A 16,352-nucleotide genomic window follows, 5' to 3' on the forward strand; every position below is an offset into this window, starting at 1 on the left:
CGACTTCAGCTCACTAATATATTCAAAGGGTGTGTCATAGTCAGAGAACAATGTTGAGAAAGATCAACATAAGCTACGAGGAGGCCTACCGCTTCAGACTGAGATCCCTCCTTCTGTCCTGTAGAGGATTGTTTTGACTCCACCTCCGCTAAGCATGTTCCAAATGTTGTGCAGGATAACTTTCTCTCCTTGTTCGTGTGTTTGCGTGTGTGTGTGTGTGTGTGCGACATGTTAAATAGCATTTAAACGTTTTTTTTAATTATATACCCATTTGTAATCCCAGTGTTACTTTAGTTAACAATATGTTATTGTTATGAGAACAAAGGAAATGTTTACTTAAGCTGAGCGGGAAGTTTACTGTAAAACATATCAAGATAAAGAGTAAGAGAAAGAGAAAGAGAGAGCTCGGGCCAGAAGTCATGTAAACAACTGCAGTATCAACAGAAATGACCAATCCAACTAACCTGTGAATCAAACTCTGACTCATTTGGAATCAGACTCATGTCTATTCCACCGTCTGGTTCACACAGGTGACAAAGAAGAAGTTTAACGGTCAACAAAAGTAGGACGTTTCGATCTAGATTTAAAGTATGTTTCTGAGGACAAACATACAGTCTTTTAATAGATTTCCCCATTCCCCCAGAGACTCTGTAGTTGGCCTAAACTGCAGGAATGCAGGTCCATCCCTCTTTCTGGTGAAAGTGTGGTTTGAGTGTCTTTTGTGTTTGTGTGTGTGTGTGTGCATCCATTTGAGTGTGTGTGACTGTGCCTGCATGGCTGAGGGGCCGAGCAGGGGAGTGCAGAGGGAGTGCAGGGACTGTGTCCATGCGCTGACCTCACCGTTCACTCCTGCCTCCCCATGAAGATAAGACTGTGGGATTTCTGGAGAGTTCCGAGCCAAGCTGTGCAAAACTCAGCTGACGCACGCACGCAAGCTAATACAAGAGGAGCTGATCCGCACCAAATTCTTCACCGTGTTGCTTGTTTTCCATCTGGAATGTGTTTGAAAACCACCAGATCGTTTCTTGCTGTATTTCATAATAGAGTGGGTTGAGTGAGAACAGCAGACTGGCACATTTAGTCAGCAAGGTCATGGGTGTGTTTGTGCACTTCTTTTGTGTGTGTGTGTGCGTGTTGAGACTATGCAGTTGAATGGGTCGATATCCAGCTCTGCATTGTGAATGAGAGACATAACGTTTCTGAGGTATGAAATAGAACAAAGAATGACTGGAATGTAGAATTGTTTGCAAAGACTTTGGTTGTGCAGGGACAGAGCCAGGCACACAAACACACACACACACAAACACCCACAGGAGTCACAGGGTGGGGCAGACCCCAGAGACTGGAATTTAGCACTGCAGTGTCATGAGGAGAGTACGCTCACCCACCCTCTGCCTCTCTTCGTCCCCTTGTTCCTCCCCACCCCACCCCTCCCCTGGTCTCTCCCCACCTTTCCCCTGGTCCTTGCCCACCTTTCCCCACCCCTCCCCTGGTCTCTCCCCTGGCCTCGTTCCTTCCCTCTCGTCTCCCCCTCCCAGCTCCACCCCTCCAGCCCCGCTTGTCAGCCCTCGCCCCAGGCTCCTGTCCAGAGACCAGGTTATCAGCCTTCCACAGTGTCCAATTACAGAACGAGAAAGGAGGAAATGAAACGATTTGCTCAGACGGAACGTCCACTCTAACCAGTGACCCATGACAGCTAGACCACTCAGCTGAGATCTGCTTTAACAGAAAATAGCTTATAAAGTTCTTCAGGGATACTTGATTCTGTGTACCCATGCTGAAACATGATCACAGATGGTAATGGCCTTTGATGAGTTGACATGACATGGCAGTGATAAGTGGAAGATTTCTGTCAAGACAAATGATTCAGTTCCAAAGGATGTGTCCTTGCGGGACTCCATTCATCTAACCACACCCTTCACTTGACATGACGGAACCATTACAAACTGTCACACCTATTTATCAAACCTGAGCAGAATCAGAATGGGTTTTGTTCGTCATGAAAGTTTGCACATACAAGGAATTTGCTTTGGAAGGAAGGTGCAAACAATAAACATATAGGAATCTAAAATGTAAATATGAGGACTATCTATACTAAGGGTACATAACTAGCAATACTAAGTGGAATTAGAATTAAAATAAAGTATACAATAAAGTATAAAAGAAAAGAGAATATAAGTTGCAATAATTTACAATAAAAAAATATAAAATGAGTGACCCTTTAACACATGAAACTACAGTTGGAGAGGAGTGAGCATCTGGTGGGAAATGCAAATATGATGTGACTGCAGACTCGACTGAAGACGTAGTGCAAGTGTTCGTCAACAAGTTGTGTGTGTAAGACATTCCTGAGAACTCTTCTTATGCTTGGTAAAAGCGAGAACATTTTTACACCTTTTGTAAGCTATCACAGTTTATTCAACCCTGACTTAGAATAACAGTTGTTTTAACGAGCACATTCCTTAATCCTAACGCTTTCCTTTTGAAATATTAAGGAATATCCTGATGCACACATTTTCATTTAATCGCAATTATTCTACCTCTCCTTGTCATCATTATGATGTTCCAGTAGAGGGACTCACAGACGAGATAGTTGGATAAGATGCATAATACCGCCTTCTAGTGGATGAAGAGGGTAACAGCACTCACAACTGTCAAAGCTAAAACAAGAAAATGACTTGGATGAAGCTGGACAAAATAAAGAATGAGCCCCTAAAAATGATATAAATCATATCTGGTTTTCCCTCAAAAATGTATAACAATAATAATCTACTGAGACAAATCAAACGTGTGTAAAGCTGGGACAAAAATGCTTTTTTACAAAGATGGCATTAGAGAATCTTAAAGTTCATATTTCTCAGTACTATTTAGCACTATGTACTGTCCATTCTCTATATCACATACTCTATGTGTATCTGAACCAGACATATTCTATACCTGAAGAAAAACAGTTAATACTGTCGCCCCGAAGCTAGCTACAGCCGTTACAGCATTAAACAATGTTGCCCAGTGCTTAAATGGCATGGGCTCAACCATGTCATTAAACCATTCAATAACAAGGCGTCGGCATCTGCTCTGAGCCCATGGCAGCCATTGCTGTCGAGATGATACAGCAGATATGCGGATGAGCATGCCAATCACCTGTCATGAGTTGAGTCGCCTACAATGTGTCACCTGCATCTTCTTGTCCCTTCTCCATCCCAGTTTCATTACTGGGTGTGTCCCCTTAAGTAGGTGTGTGAATAAGCACCTGTGTTTTGTGTGACCACCTGTGTCACACACTGCTGAATGAGACAGAGGTAGTTTGAGTGTGATTCTGATCCCAGGAGTTGACTTGATACTGGTTCCTCTCCATTTGGCTGACCAGTAATGGCTGCACACAAGCTTGTCTTTGTGTTCCTCTTGACATGAACTCAGCTCTGGTTACACCAACACAGGATTACCAAGGCAGCGGGGTTGTGTTGCAACTTGGAGCGCGGAGGGAGGGAGGGAGACAAGGGTGGGGAGTAGCTGAAAATGAGAGGGGAGAGAGAGTGGAATTTAGGTGAAACTGTCTACTGTCAACATCATGAATACCACCACCACCACACACAGACACACACACATACACACACCCGTACACGCAGACAGAAACATACTCACTGTCTCAATCTGTTGAACTCACACACAGGTGCATCTGCCTGTCATCAGATCAGTTCATAGTGAATACCGTCAAACATGACGATTGCTCAATCATTTCCGAGCTTGACAGCGGTACGTGTCTGTGTGTGCATGTGTGGTGTGTCTCTGTGTGTAATATGGTGTTGGAGAGAATAGATGAAGTGATACTCCACCCTTCCTGAACACTATAACTCTCTGAAACGTGTTTGAGCCAGTCAGTGAATGTGTGTGAGAGGAGTAGAGTGGCTACCATGTTCCCACAACATATTCTTTGTGCTCGTTATCCTAGGGTGTTTCCAGCCAAACTGGTTAGTCTTCGGGTCTCTTAACGTGTCCTTAAATCGACTATCCCAGATAAAGGGTGGACAGAACAGTCCCTTCAGAGCTGCTGGGAGGTTTCCGTTTCAGCTGCCCCAAGACGCTGACTCAAGCGCACCTCAACTTTCTTCGCCTTCCACCTCTCTTTCACCATCCTCTTTACTTAACCTCTTTCTCACACTCACACACACACACACACACACACACACACACACACACACACACACACACACACACACACACACACACACACACACACACACACACACACACACACACACACACACACACACACACACACACACACACACACACACACACACACACACACACACACACCCTTCTCTTTTCTATCTGTTTCTGTTTTCCCTTTGTCTCTCTCCATGTCTCTCTCTCTTTCTGTCTGTCTCTCTCTCTCTTTCTCTCTCTCACACACACCTTGTTTTACCCCCATGTCTGACTCTGACTGTCAGAGCCAGGTGAGCCAGGTAAGCCCGGGGCAGGGAGAGGATGACTCATCCAACACACCCAGACAGCCACACCCATACCAAGAACACAGAAGTACGCCTTTCAAAACTTTATGTGGGCAGACAACAGACTAAGATGCATGGTTGCTATGGTTACCTGTAGGTTTAATGTTTTGGCTGGTAATATTCAAATCCAGCTCCACAGATCTTTGCAGCAATGTTTTTCAAAAGTTACCATAATCCCACAGAACCATTTCATGAATTGTTTTGCCTTTTGTAGTATTACTGTAATACACAGTGCTTGAATGTGTGCGTGTTTGTGTGTGTGAATTTGTATCTATGTCTGTGTGATTGTGTGATTTACTGTAACTTTACCTACAAGCATTGTTTTTTGCTGTATGCCTAGTAGCTGTAGCATTCAGTGGAGTCACTTTTAGTTCTCAATGTTAAGTACAATAGTCTTTTAAAGGTTAGTGTGGGCCTGCATATTTTCCCTTGTCTGACTATGCCCACAGGCTCCAAGCAGCAGGCATCTTGCCTGAGGAAAAGCAGTCTTAACCCACACATCTACATATGTGGCATTTTAAGAGTTTATAAAAGTTCATATAGTTAAATATAATGCAATATGCAGTGTGTAGGTGGACTTTTATATTATTTAATCTCACATCTACCGACATAACAGATACATAGAATAGAATATAGTTCAAACAATACAGTACAACAGGCTAATAGGGAGTCAGATGGCTGAGCGGTTAGGGAGTCGGGCTATTAATCAGAAGGTTGTTGGTTCGATTCCCGGCAGTGCAAATGACGTTGCTTCCTTGGGCAAGGCACTTCACCCTACTTGCCTGGGGGAGAATGTCCCTGTAGCTACTTACTGTAAGTCGCTCTGGATAAGAGCGTCTGCTAAATGACTAAATGTAATGTAATAGGCTACAATTTTGTTTTGTCATGTAAAGTACATTTACATCTCTCTCTCTCACGCACACGCACACACACACATTCACACACACACACACACACACACACACACACTTCCTCAAATTTGCCAGGTGAGGGTGTGGATGTGGTACACACTATAGAAGAGGCGAGGCACCTCCCCACGACACAATAACACATCACTGGACGTATTTCAGTTTCCCCCGTCATATTATCGAGTCCACGTAAAACAACGAAGTCTCCAGTGGCACTGTTTGGATTATTGTTGCGGTGTATTGGATTTTGGAACGCTCTTCCGGTCATGAATCGGGTTTCAATGCCCGCCACGGCTCTATGGCTATTCACTTTTACGGTCAGTAAAATTAGATACTCGGTGGCTGACGGTGGCGTCTTTTTCTTGTGATATTATGGCATATTTTGTTGTCCGGTCTTCAGCTACTATCTACCGATTGTCTGTCCAACTGTCCTGGTATACCTGGGGAATGCACCTGACTTTAAGCAAATTCGTAGAATGTTTTTTCACTTTATAAACGCGCAGCCGGAGTAATAATCACTATAGCTGTAATAAGGACGCCGTTATAAAACGTTGTTTTTACGTGTATGGTACTTTGTTTGATACTTCGAAGTATCAAACAAAGCTGAGCCAGTTAATCAAACGATGGGGGCATCAAACGATGGGGAAATCTAATTAGTGGCCTCTGGACAATATCACCTTAATCAGAAAAGGACAAGATTATCCGGTTGTGTTTTTAAATATAGCAATAATAAACAGATAGGTAAAGTGGGACAGAGGTTAAAGTTGGCCATTTAAGCTTAATCTTCTATGAAGGCACGAATCTTCGTCTGTCTGTGTGTGTGTGGGTCTGTGGATACATTATCTTGAGAACCACAATTAAGGCACAGTAGGCCTCGTGGCTGATTTTCAAATGATAACTAAAACCTTTGAGTAAAATGTCTGTCAATGTGGTATAACATGATAAAAGCTATGTGATATAGATTGTGGGCTTACTGCCCCCCCATACAAGTTATGAATTCCTGGCAACAGAGGGGTGGGTCTGTGTGACACAAGATTTACATCCTCTGCTAGCCATGGTAGTTCATACGTTCACACCCTACCATTCAACCTAATTTTACAGAAAAAAACATAGACATCCACGTGAGTTATTACGTTTAAGGTGCCTCATCAAGTTTTAAAGGATAAACGGCTTTGAGACTGGAGTTTATTGTCCGCTTTGTAGTTGAAACAGCAAAGAGATTTAGTCAACAAATATTTTGGTATGGTAGAAGTTACTTTGTAAATGTTTTTTTAACAACTGTAAAAAAAGGAAATAGGAAAAAGAAAATAAAGAAAAAAGTGCATATATATGTTTATTAACACCTCTTAAATAGAAGAAGGGTTTATTGGTTGTACATAAATGACACATGTACGCAACCGGGGGCCCAGTCACGTCCTGGCCAGGGACATAGGCAGGGGAGCAATCTATTCTGCATGCTTTTATTTAGGTTCTGTTTGCTGAGGAAACCCACGCGAGCACAGGGAGAACATGTCAACTCCACACAGAAAGGCTTGGGAGATATCCCACCTGAACAGTGACCCATGCAGGATAAAACCCAGAACCTTCTTGCTGTGAGGTGGCAGTGCAAGTCACTTTGCCACCGTCAGAACACCACTGACACAACTAAACAAGCTTACAAGTGATTAACGAAAGATATTGTGCATTCTAGTTACCTTCCCAGACAAGCCACGTTGACTAAAATGATTTACCATTTCAGTCTCTGTTGCGGTTGAAGTAGCATTCCTAGCAGTTATGAAAAAACAATAACCTGTGGGCTAGACTGGGTAGAACATCAAATTGTCCTATGTCGCTAAAATGCCCTGCGGTCAGATGAAGTGGCATCGAGATGTGGTCTAGACTTGGCAGATATTTAATTATGTCTCGAGATGATGATGTTTCTGCTATTTAATGAAAAGCCTCCTGCTAGGCCGGTCAGCGCTCATGGAAACAAATGCCGGTGTTTTGCGGACTCAGGTTTGCCTTGCTGTGGTGGAGGCAGGGAGCTCTGCTGAGCTGAGGAGACAAAAGAGGGAATGGATCGTTCCTCCACAGAAACTGGAAGAAAACATAGATTACACCAAGAGGGAGTTCATTGCCAAGGTAATAAAGCCCCATATGCTATACACTTCATGAATAACTGGTCCACGAGGACTAATACAAGTTCACGAGACACTGAAACAGTGTCACCATTCACAGATAAGCTATTGCTAATCACTAGTGCACCATCACCATATCACGAGTCGAGGATCTGCTATCACTGAACGCTCATCACGAATATTCGTGATGAGCGTTCAGTGATAGCGTATCCCCCATCATCGCAAATATTAGATCCCTTATCACTGATATACGCTGTAAGTAATCACCAACACTCTATCGCGTCTTACTTTTAATCTCTCATACATTGTCACTTATGCCTTATGATACTTGAGTATTGGTCGTTGATAATTGTGGAAGACCACATCCACTCAGGTGTCCCGCACTTGTGTGTTTTAGATCAGGTCGGATTCAGATGACGGAACTGGGAACGTGCAGTACTCCCTGAAGGGGAAAGGGGCCGATAAATACCCCTTCAACCTGTTTGTGGTGGACCCCGACACAGGCTTTGTTCGTGTGAATGGGATTCTGGACCGCGAGGTGATCGACATGTACACTGTAAGTACAGGACGCACGCAGTCATGAGACACTGTTCTGGTAATGATGATGAGGATGATCACGATGATCGGGAGGATAATCATGTTTTTTTCCCTCTCTTTTAGCTTCAAGGTGTCGCCACCTTCAAAAACGGCATTGAGGCAGAGAAAAATATTGATCTGCGCATTAAGGTTGTGGATCAGAATGACAACCCTCCTATATTTGGCATACTCTCTCCAGGAGAGGTGTTCGAGCGCAGCCCAGTTGGCAAGTCTATTTCTTTTTGCGGTATCCTTTCTGTCTTTTTTCTACATCTTCCTTTACAGATTATATTTCTTACCTTGATTCACACAGTATTTACAGTTTGGTATATACAATACCAGTCCATGTTTCGACTGGAGACAGAAGATCTTTCTGTGTTGGTGTGCGTCTGCTAACTCCTTGGTATTTGTCTACAGGTACTTCAATCATGATGATCACTGCGACGGATGCCGACGAGGAAGAGAACGAGAACTCTCAGATCGCCTACAGTATCGTCAACCAGGACCCGGCAGGAGAAAACATGTTTCAGATCTCCAGAGACGGAGTGCTCAGCGTCAGAAGCGCTAACCTGGATAGAGAAGTAATGGACACTTAACCGTTATATTCCTTATTGAAGACATGTGGGACACACAGAAAAGGCGGACGTTTGTTTATAGTAAGCTTCTGTTGGTTCTCCACAAGGGGGCAGTGTCTACTTCCGGAACCCACTGATAACTTCCGAGTCTTTTGACAGTACATTTTCACCCGTGAATTATCGTGTTCCTTTGCGGCGTTCAAATGAATGATTTTGGTCCGTTTGTTTGTTTTTTTAGACTCAAGACACATACACGCTGACGGTCATGGGGTCCGATTTGAACGGTAAAGCCGGGTGCAAGTCTGCCACATCGACCGTGGTTGTCAAACTGAAGGACGTGAATGACAACCCCCCTACTCTGCAGCTGAGCCAGGTGAGATGAGCTCTCCTTCCTGCGGGAACGTCCGCTTCCAGGAGATGGCGCTCTCTGCTAACCTGTGCGTACGTATGTGTGTCTCTGCAGTATGAGGGTAATATAGAGGAGAACACTGCAGGGATGGAGGTGATGAGGATCAAAGCCGAGGACCTGGATGTGGAGTTCACCGACAACTGGCTGGCCGAGTTTGAGATCGTCAAGGGCAACGAAGGGGGCTACTTCACCATACACACAGACCCGAAAACCAACGAGGGAGTCCTGATGTTAGTCAAGGTATGCTCAAAATTGTCTTCAAGCGGTATAGTTCATGTCATTTAGAATCATGTTTCACTCATATACCGGAAGCTGAAATTCACGTGTTCGCCTATGTTCAACTACCCTGTTTCCTTCTCAAGCCTGTGAACTATGAGGATGTGGCGAACCTGGATCTTGGCCTGGCTGTTCGGAACAAGGCTCCGTATCATGAAAGCGTTGGAGGCGGCGCGGGAGCTGGAATAGGAATCGGAATGGGGGGTGGAGGCGGGGGCGGAGGGGGCGGAGGAGGCGGAGGAGGCGGGGGCGGAGGCGGAGGAGGCGGAGGCGCCGGCGGAGGCGGGAGCGGAGGCGGGGGGATGGGAGGAGGGGGCGGAGGAGGATCCTGGTCCTCGGGTGGAGGATCGACGTCTTGGTATACCGTTGGACAAAAACTGTATCCCGTTAAAATCAACGTGAAGAACCAGCCGGAGGGGCCACATTTCGACCCAAAGGTCAAGGCCATCCCCATCTCAGAGGATGGGAAGACGTTCCAAATCAACAAGGTCATTGGCAAGTACCCGGCCATAGACGGAGACACCCTACTGCCGGCTACGAATGTCAGGTGTGTTCACACGCACACACACACATACTGACACAGACACTTTGAAGCTATTAAACACGTCATCGGATCTACTTATCTTCAGTCAACGTCTATGTGTTCAATGATTCTTCGCATGGAAAATTTCTCAAAGAATTGACACAAAGTCTCCTGTTTCCTTTTGCCCAAATGTAGGTATGCGAAAGGGTTTGACCCAGACGGCTGGCTCATCATTGATGAAGTGACAGGGGAAATAAAACTCAACAAGCTGCCAGACAGGGAATCGAAGTTCCTGGTTAATGGGACATATTACGCCCAAATATTGTGCATGACCCAAGGTAAGCTAGTACGTCTTCTTAAGTCTAAACTTAAGTCTTGATCAATTGAATATTCTAGTATTTTACCCACACACTGTAGCATGTATGATTAATATTTATGATGTGATATTAAGTTGTTATATTATATGAATGATCAGGGCCATCGGTTTAATTATATACCCACATCTGAAAACAAACCTACGCCCCTGTTAATAATGTAAAAGTATACACATGGGATTCTTGAGGAGTAGTAGTAGTAGGGATTTATATCAACAGAGGGCAGTGTTTCTAGTTTCACCAGCACATGGCTGTGCTGGAACACAAACACGCACAAAACAAAGATGTTTCAAATCCTAAAAGGTGACATGGGTGGAAAGACCGCATACCATAACTAATTAATAATTCCTCGGTGTGTGTGTGTGTGTGTGTTTCGCTCTGTCCGTGAAGACAATCCCTCGAAGACAGCCACAGGCACTATAGCCATCCAGGTGGAGGACCACAACGATCACTGCCCGACTCTGACCAGCAACCTTCAGACCATGTGCACCACTGCTGAGGCGGTCTACGTCACAGCGGTGGACCTGGACATGGACCCAAACGGGGCCCCCTTCAGCTTCACGATCATCCCAGAGGAGACCACAGGCAACTGGGTGGTGGAGCACTTTAACGGTGAGAGGGTTGTAGGAGTCACAGGCTATTCATCGGGGCTATTAATCAGAAGGTTGCCGGTTAGATTGACGTTGTGTCCTTGGGCAATGCACTTCACCCTACTTGCCTCGGTGGAATGTCCCTGTACTTACTGTAAGTCGTTTTGGATAAGAGAGTCTGCTAAATGACTACTACATGTAAATGTAAACTTCCAGAGGCTAGCTTCCAGAGGCTAAATAGTTGAGATGAAGTCATTGACGTTCAAGACAGGAGGTACGCTGTGTTATTCGAAACTCCTAGCCAAGAATGGCACCCGTGTTTTTGCGAGTTCTGTTTTTGTCTCTGTCTCACTAGCTAAGACGGGACGTGTCGTACAGTCCTTATAGTGAACTTTCTGGATTGACAGCATTACAAGACAGCCACCACCCTTTTTCATTAGCTGGGTGATTTCCTAGAAATGCTGAATGTGGGTGGGTAGAGCTGAAAGTGAAGGTGTCCTAAGTTCACAATAATGCACCAATGGTTACAGAAGCCAATGCATACTGGAAGTAGCAACTTCTCTAACGGAGGTAGAGAGGAGGTCTTTGGAAGGTTCACCTCGAACAAACCTGCACATTTCTGAGCGAGAGACTATTGCATCTCTCGGGGCTTCTCTCTGAGTGTGCTGTGCTTGCGTTGCCCCTCCAGACACAACTGTCATCCTCCGCACCAACGAGCCCCAGTGGCCCGGTTCCTACGACGTCACCTTGGAGATCAAGGACCAGCAGGGACACTCATGTCCCACCCTGCAGAAGATGAAGGTGGAGGCATGCACATGCGTAGTAGGGGGCACGTGCGGGGCCCGGGGCCAGGACAGCAAAGGGTCAGTGCTGGGCCCAAAAGGCATTGGCCTGCTCTTCCTGGGTCTGCTGATGCTACTGCGTGAGTATGATGATGTCACAGTCACATGGTCAGGACAGGAAACCCCGCCTCCCTCTTTAGCGTGCAGAACCAACAGGATGGTAAACAGAGGCAGTATTTCCCTGTCACACTAACTCTCCCACAAACAGTTGTTTGTCTGTAGGAATGACAGGGACACAACCCAGTTAGAACAGTATAGTTCCCTTCTGTTTCCAAGCAGATATTATATATGTAATAGAAATATAGAATTAGAAATGTAGATGGATTGGAGAAATTGTACATGTAAATACTGTATATTGTACATAGACAACATGTACGGGAAAGACATACACATGGGTCAGTCTATCAACGCTCCTCTCCTTCGCTCCTCTGAACCCCCATCTCCCTGTCCACAGTCCTCCCTCTCCTTCTGCTGTTCTGTCAATGCGGGGGCGCCGGGGACCTGGCTGGGGGCTTTACTGAGATGCCCTTCGACACCAAGGCCCACCTCATCTCCTACCACACCGAGGGCCAGGGAGAGAACACGGTAGGCGGAGCGTTCCCCATCGACACTAGGCCTTTGACGCCCCACCTCCTTCTGTTCTCTCCAGTAACCCTGACCCCCCGACCCCCTGGTTTCTCACAGGAAGTGCCTCTGCTCGTCATGCCGACGCAAGTGGACTCAGGAATGGCCCAGACCACCTCCATGGGCATGGGTATGGGCATGGGTATGGGCATGGGTATGGGCATGGGTATGGGCTCGGCAGCAGCTGTGGGAAGCGGAGCATTCCAGAACTCCGCCTCCACCATGGGCAGTGGTTACTACCAGGATGGCCGCGTGGACATGGCCTACAGGAACGGGAGGGAGCTGACGGGTCAGCAACAAGGAAGTGGCTTCTACTCTGAGTTTGACGCCAGAGAGGAGGCGTATAATGGCATCGCCTTGCCAGACCACATTCTGAATGCCTATTACTCTCAGGTGAGTCATTCCCACATCTAGTCTATACACCGTAGTACACCACACACGATTGAACAAGTGTTCAAAGCTTGGCTTGTCATGTGTGTTGCGCAGAAGACAAGCGCCGCAGCCGAGAACAACGCCCAGAAGGACAGCCTGTTGGTGTACGACTACGAGGGCCAGGGTTCTCCTGTGGGCTCAGTGGGCTGCTGCAGCCTCCTGGAATCTGACGATGACCTCCAGTTCCTCGACAACCTGGGGCCAAAGTTCAGGACCCTGGCTGAGGTCTGCACGGGTGAGAAGATCCACACCGAGTTCAAACCCATAGTCTCCGCACCTCCGCCACCTAGGCCCGCCGCCCCCCTCGCATCCACCACCACCACAAAAGTGACAGTGGCGTCCAGCGCCGCCGTCGCCGCCCCCCCTCCTCCAGCGCCGGTGAAGCACGTGGAGAGCACAATGGTGAAGGAGTCGGAACGTTCCGGAACCCTGAGGGAGGGCACGGCAGGTCAGAACCAGACCATCCTGGTGCAGCAGCCTATGTACTACGCCACCACCCCCATGCTGCAGCCTATGCACTACGTAGTGGAGCCACAGGTCCACAACACTGTGCTGCTGGCAGAGAGGCCCGCTGCTAACCTGCAGGGCATGATAGTGGTCAACGGGCCTCCGCCAGGACCCACTCAGGGCCTGATGGTGCAGGGGCAGCGGGTGGTGTCCAGCGGGCCTTCCCAGGGCCAGGGGATGGTGCTGGTGGAGAGGAGTGGAGGTGGGGCGCAAGCTAGGCTGGAGGGAGGGAACTCTAACCTGATTCACATGGGCCCTTATAATGGGTCTCAGAATATGATGCTGGTGGAGGGACAGTTGCCCATGGGGTCAGGGCAAGTCCTGCAGGGGGGCCAGATTGTGCAAGGGGGGCAGGTGCTTCAAGGGGGGCAGGTGCTCCAGGGGGGGGGCATGCTTCAAGGGGGGCAAATGCTTCAAGGGGGGCAGGTGCTCCAGGGGGGGCAAATGCTTCAAGGGGGGCAGGTGTTCCAGGGGGGGCAAATGCTTCAAGGGGGGCAGGTGCTCAAGGGGGGCCAGACATGGGTGCAGCAGGGCTCCCTGCAACGTGGGGGCCTGTCAGGGTCTCACAGCATGCTGCTGATGGAGGGCAGCGCGGGGCAGGTGGTTCAGGAGGGGCTGTCCGGGCTTGCCCAGGGCTCCCTGCAGAGAAGTGGGCTTTCTGGCACCCAGAGAGTCCAGTACAGTAAGCAGACCAGCGGCGCTAATGCGGGCTCCAGTGCAGGCTCCCACAGCGGCACGCTGGGGTTTAAAGGCTCCTCAAGTTCAATCAGCACCACGCCCGCCTCCCACAAGGTGATAGTGAAGGAGAAGAGAGTTGTGACTAGTCATAATGTCAGCGAATAAGGCCTTTCCCCCACACTGCAACAGTAGATACATACTAAAATACCACTAAAGAGAAACGTTATCAGGTTTAAGTGTTTTTGTCTTGAGATCAGGCTGTATTTTAAATGTGCGGCACAGGACGTGCAACATCTAAAATGTACCACTGGAGGTAGGTTCTGATATGGGAAACTATATCAGGATGGTTCACTTGGTGGGTAGAGAACGTGTTCGGGCATGCTGGTTTAGAAAGTAATCTCATGTGCCTGCTTGCACAGACAGCTGAATTCATGGAAATATCTCAGCTTGGTGCAGCTAGCAGATGAGAATGTGTACGTGCACATGTGTGTTGTTTATTTTCTGCCTTTCTGACTGTAGAGTGTTTCTGGCTGTTGTCTTAATATCTCATTTTCTGTTTTGTCACTTTTTATTTAATTTGATATTGCTAACATTTGAGAGAAAAGTCCTACTTGCTTCTTGTTACACACAACTTACACTGTTATATAAATGAATTGAATTTGCATGTATGTTACAGTTCCGTCATATGAATTCTTATTTTATCAATGGCACACACACCGATTTATACAAAGCTTAGAGACTTAGAAAATGGAATTATGCCAGTTAGGATTGAATTACATGGGCGACAGTTTTCTTTGATCTTAATCCACCCCTATGAGGACTGTAAACTAGCTTAACCGGGTAAGCAGGAGGGCTGTGTTGTGCTGGGAGAGAAACCACACTGCTATTAGAGGTGGTGTGTTATATGCAAATTGTAATGAACACCACCTGCCAATTCTGATCCTCCTATTTTTCCCTTCTGGGGTTTTGACTTCATTGTAAAATTCCTTTGGCACTACTGAAGACTATCCAGGATCAGCTAAAACACTGTTTGATGTGTTCGGACGCTAAGCTGTTTGTGAGCTTCACAGTTGAACAGACCTGCTGTATGACGGTAGATTGGGTCGTATATGCCAATACTGTCTATCAAGCTAATCATCTAGGTTCTTACTGCTTAATATCTTCACTGCCATTGTTTTTGGGGTTGATGTTTGTAGTTTTGTGTCAAATGACTTTGTTGTTCTGGCTGTTGTCTGTGGGCCACAATGTATATTTTTGCCTCATGCCTCAAGTCATGGTAACAAGCATACAATTAGTTGTCCTTTTAATCAGACTCAGTTCTCAATGTTCAGACATTGACATGATTTTGAGGGAGTATTTTTTAAATTATTATTGTGATTGAAAAATGTCTCTCAATGGGGAATCCTCGGTTTCTCGTTAATGCACTGTATTTTTGGCCAACATTAGGAGTTATGTTTTTCTTTGTTTCTGAAATAAACATTACTTGTGACTACTTTTTAGTCTCGACTTAAATCCACTACGATGCATTTCCCTGCTCAACATGACGATTTGTTATCCTATCCACATCATGTGTACAGTACATTGTTTGACTGTTGGCTTATATAAATTTAAGATCATCAGGCTAGGATGCAAGGATACAGAGAAACTACATTTTACAACTCTTACAATTTACTGAAACTTAAAGTGCAGACTTTCAATAGTTATCTTACGTAATAGGTTTGGTTGGATATCCCTTGAAACCTGGGTTGGCAAGTAAATAAAACCTTTTCTCCAAAACGTGTCAAAGAAATTTATCAATAAAAACGTTTAATGTGTAATTAGCAGGAATGGTCTTTTGATGGATAGCATACGATTGTTTGATTCGATATGTTTAATATGCGTTCAAGCAATGCCCAAAGTTGAGAACAACATACAACTTGTGTAAATCTCAGTTGTCTGCTTCACTCAGACTCTTTAAATGAAAACAAAATCATTGTAGGACTTAATAATCTTTTTATTCCTCCCCCTCTTCAAACTGCGTGACAAAAACAGAAACATGAACAGACGTTACATAAAGTGATCGTGTGGTTTTGCATGGGGTCGTTTCCCCTTTCTCTTTCCCAGGAATTGTTTACCATTAGCGCACCTCCCCCTCCACCACGGCACTAACCCTACACGGGGTGGGAGGATCGAAAACCACAAGATAGCCTTAGGGAGAAGGGACTAGCAGATAAAAAGACAGGCTGGGAGGCTGACAGAGACAGACACCCAAGAGCAGGATGTGGAATGATGACACTCAGTGTAACGCGTTAGACTCACTGCCTTGTTGCCAGCCCCTCGTACTTTGGTTCACTAGCAGCTAGAATTGGCAGATAAAAAGCAGCTCGTCTCCCACCGGTTCCAGACAGCAGAAGCCCACCTGTGAATACAA

At 46.3% G+C, this 16,352-nt stretch overlaps 1 protein-coding gene across 1 annotated transcript; it reads left to right on the plus strand.

Moving 5' to 3' along the window:
- Positions 1-5,574: 5,574 nt before the first annotated feature.
- On the plus strand, positions 5,575-15,434 carry dsg2.1 (desmoglein 2, tandem duplicate 1). The gene is made up of 14 exons (XM_067230550.1): positions 5,575-5,736; positions 7,415-7,540; positions 7,934-8,092; positions 8,197-8,338; positions 8,530-8,693; positions 8,926-9,060; positions 9,151-9,336; positions 9,459-9,919; positions 10,091-10,233; positions 10,660-10,881; positions 11,548-11,781; positions 12,156-12,286; positions 12,386-12,718; positions 12,812-15,434. Exons 1-14 carry the CDS (start codon positions 5,686-5,688, stop codon positions 14,105-14,107), a joined length of 3,783 nt encoding a protein of 1,260 aa, XP_067086651.1. The 5' UTR covers positions 5,575-5,685; the 3' UTR covers positions 14,108-15,434.
- Positions 15,435-16,352: the final 918 nt, after the last annotated feature.

The sequence above is a fragment of the Osmerus mordax genome, chromosome 27 (genome assembly GCF_038355195.1).
Source record: "Osmerus mordax isolate fOsmMor3 chromosome 27, fOsmMor3.pri, whole genome shotgun sequence".
Classification (NCBI taxonomy): Eukaryota; Metazoa; Chordata; class Actinopteri; order Osmeriformes; family Osmeridae; genus Osmerus; species Osmerus mordax.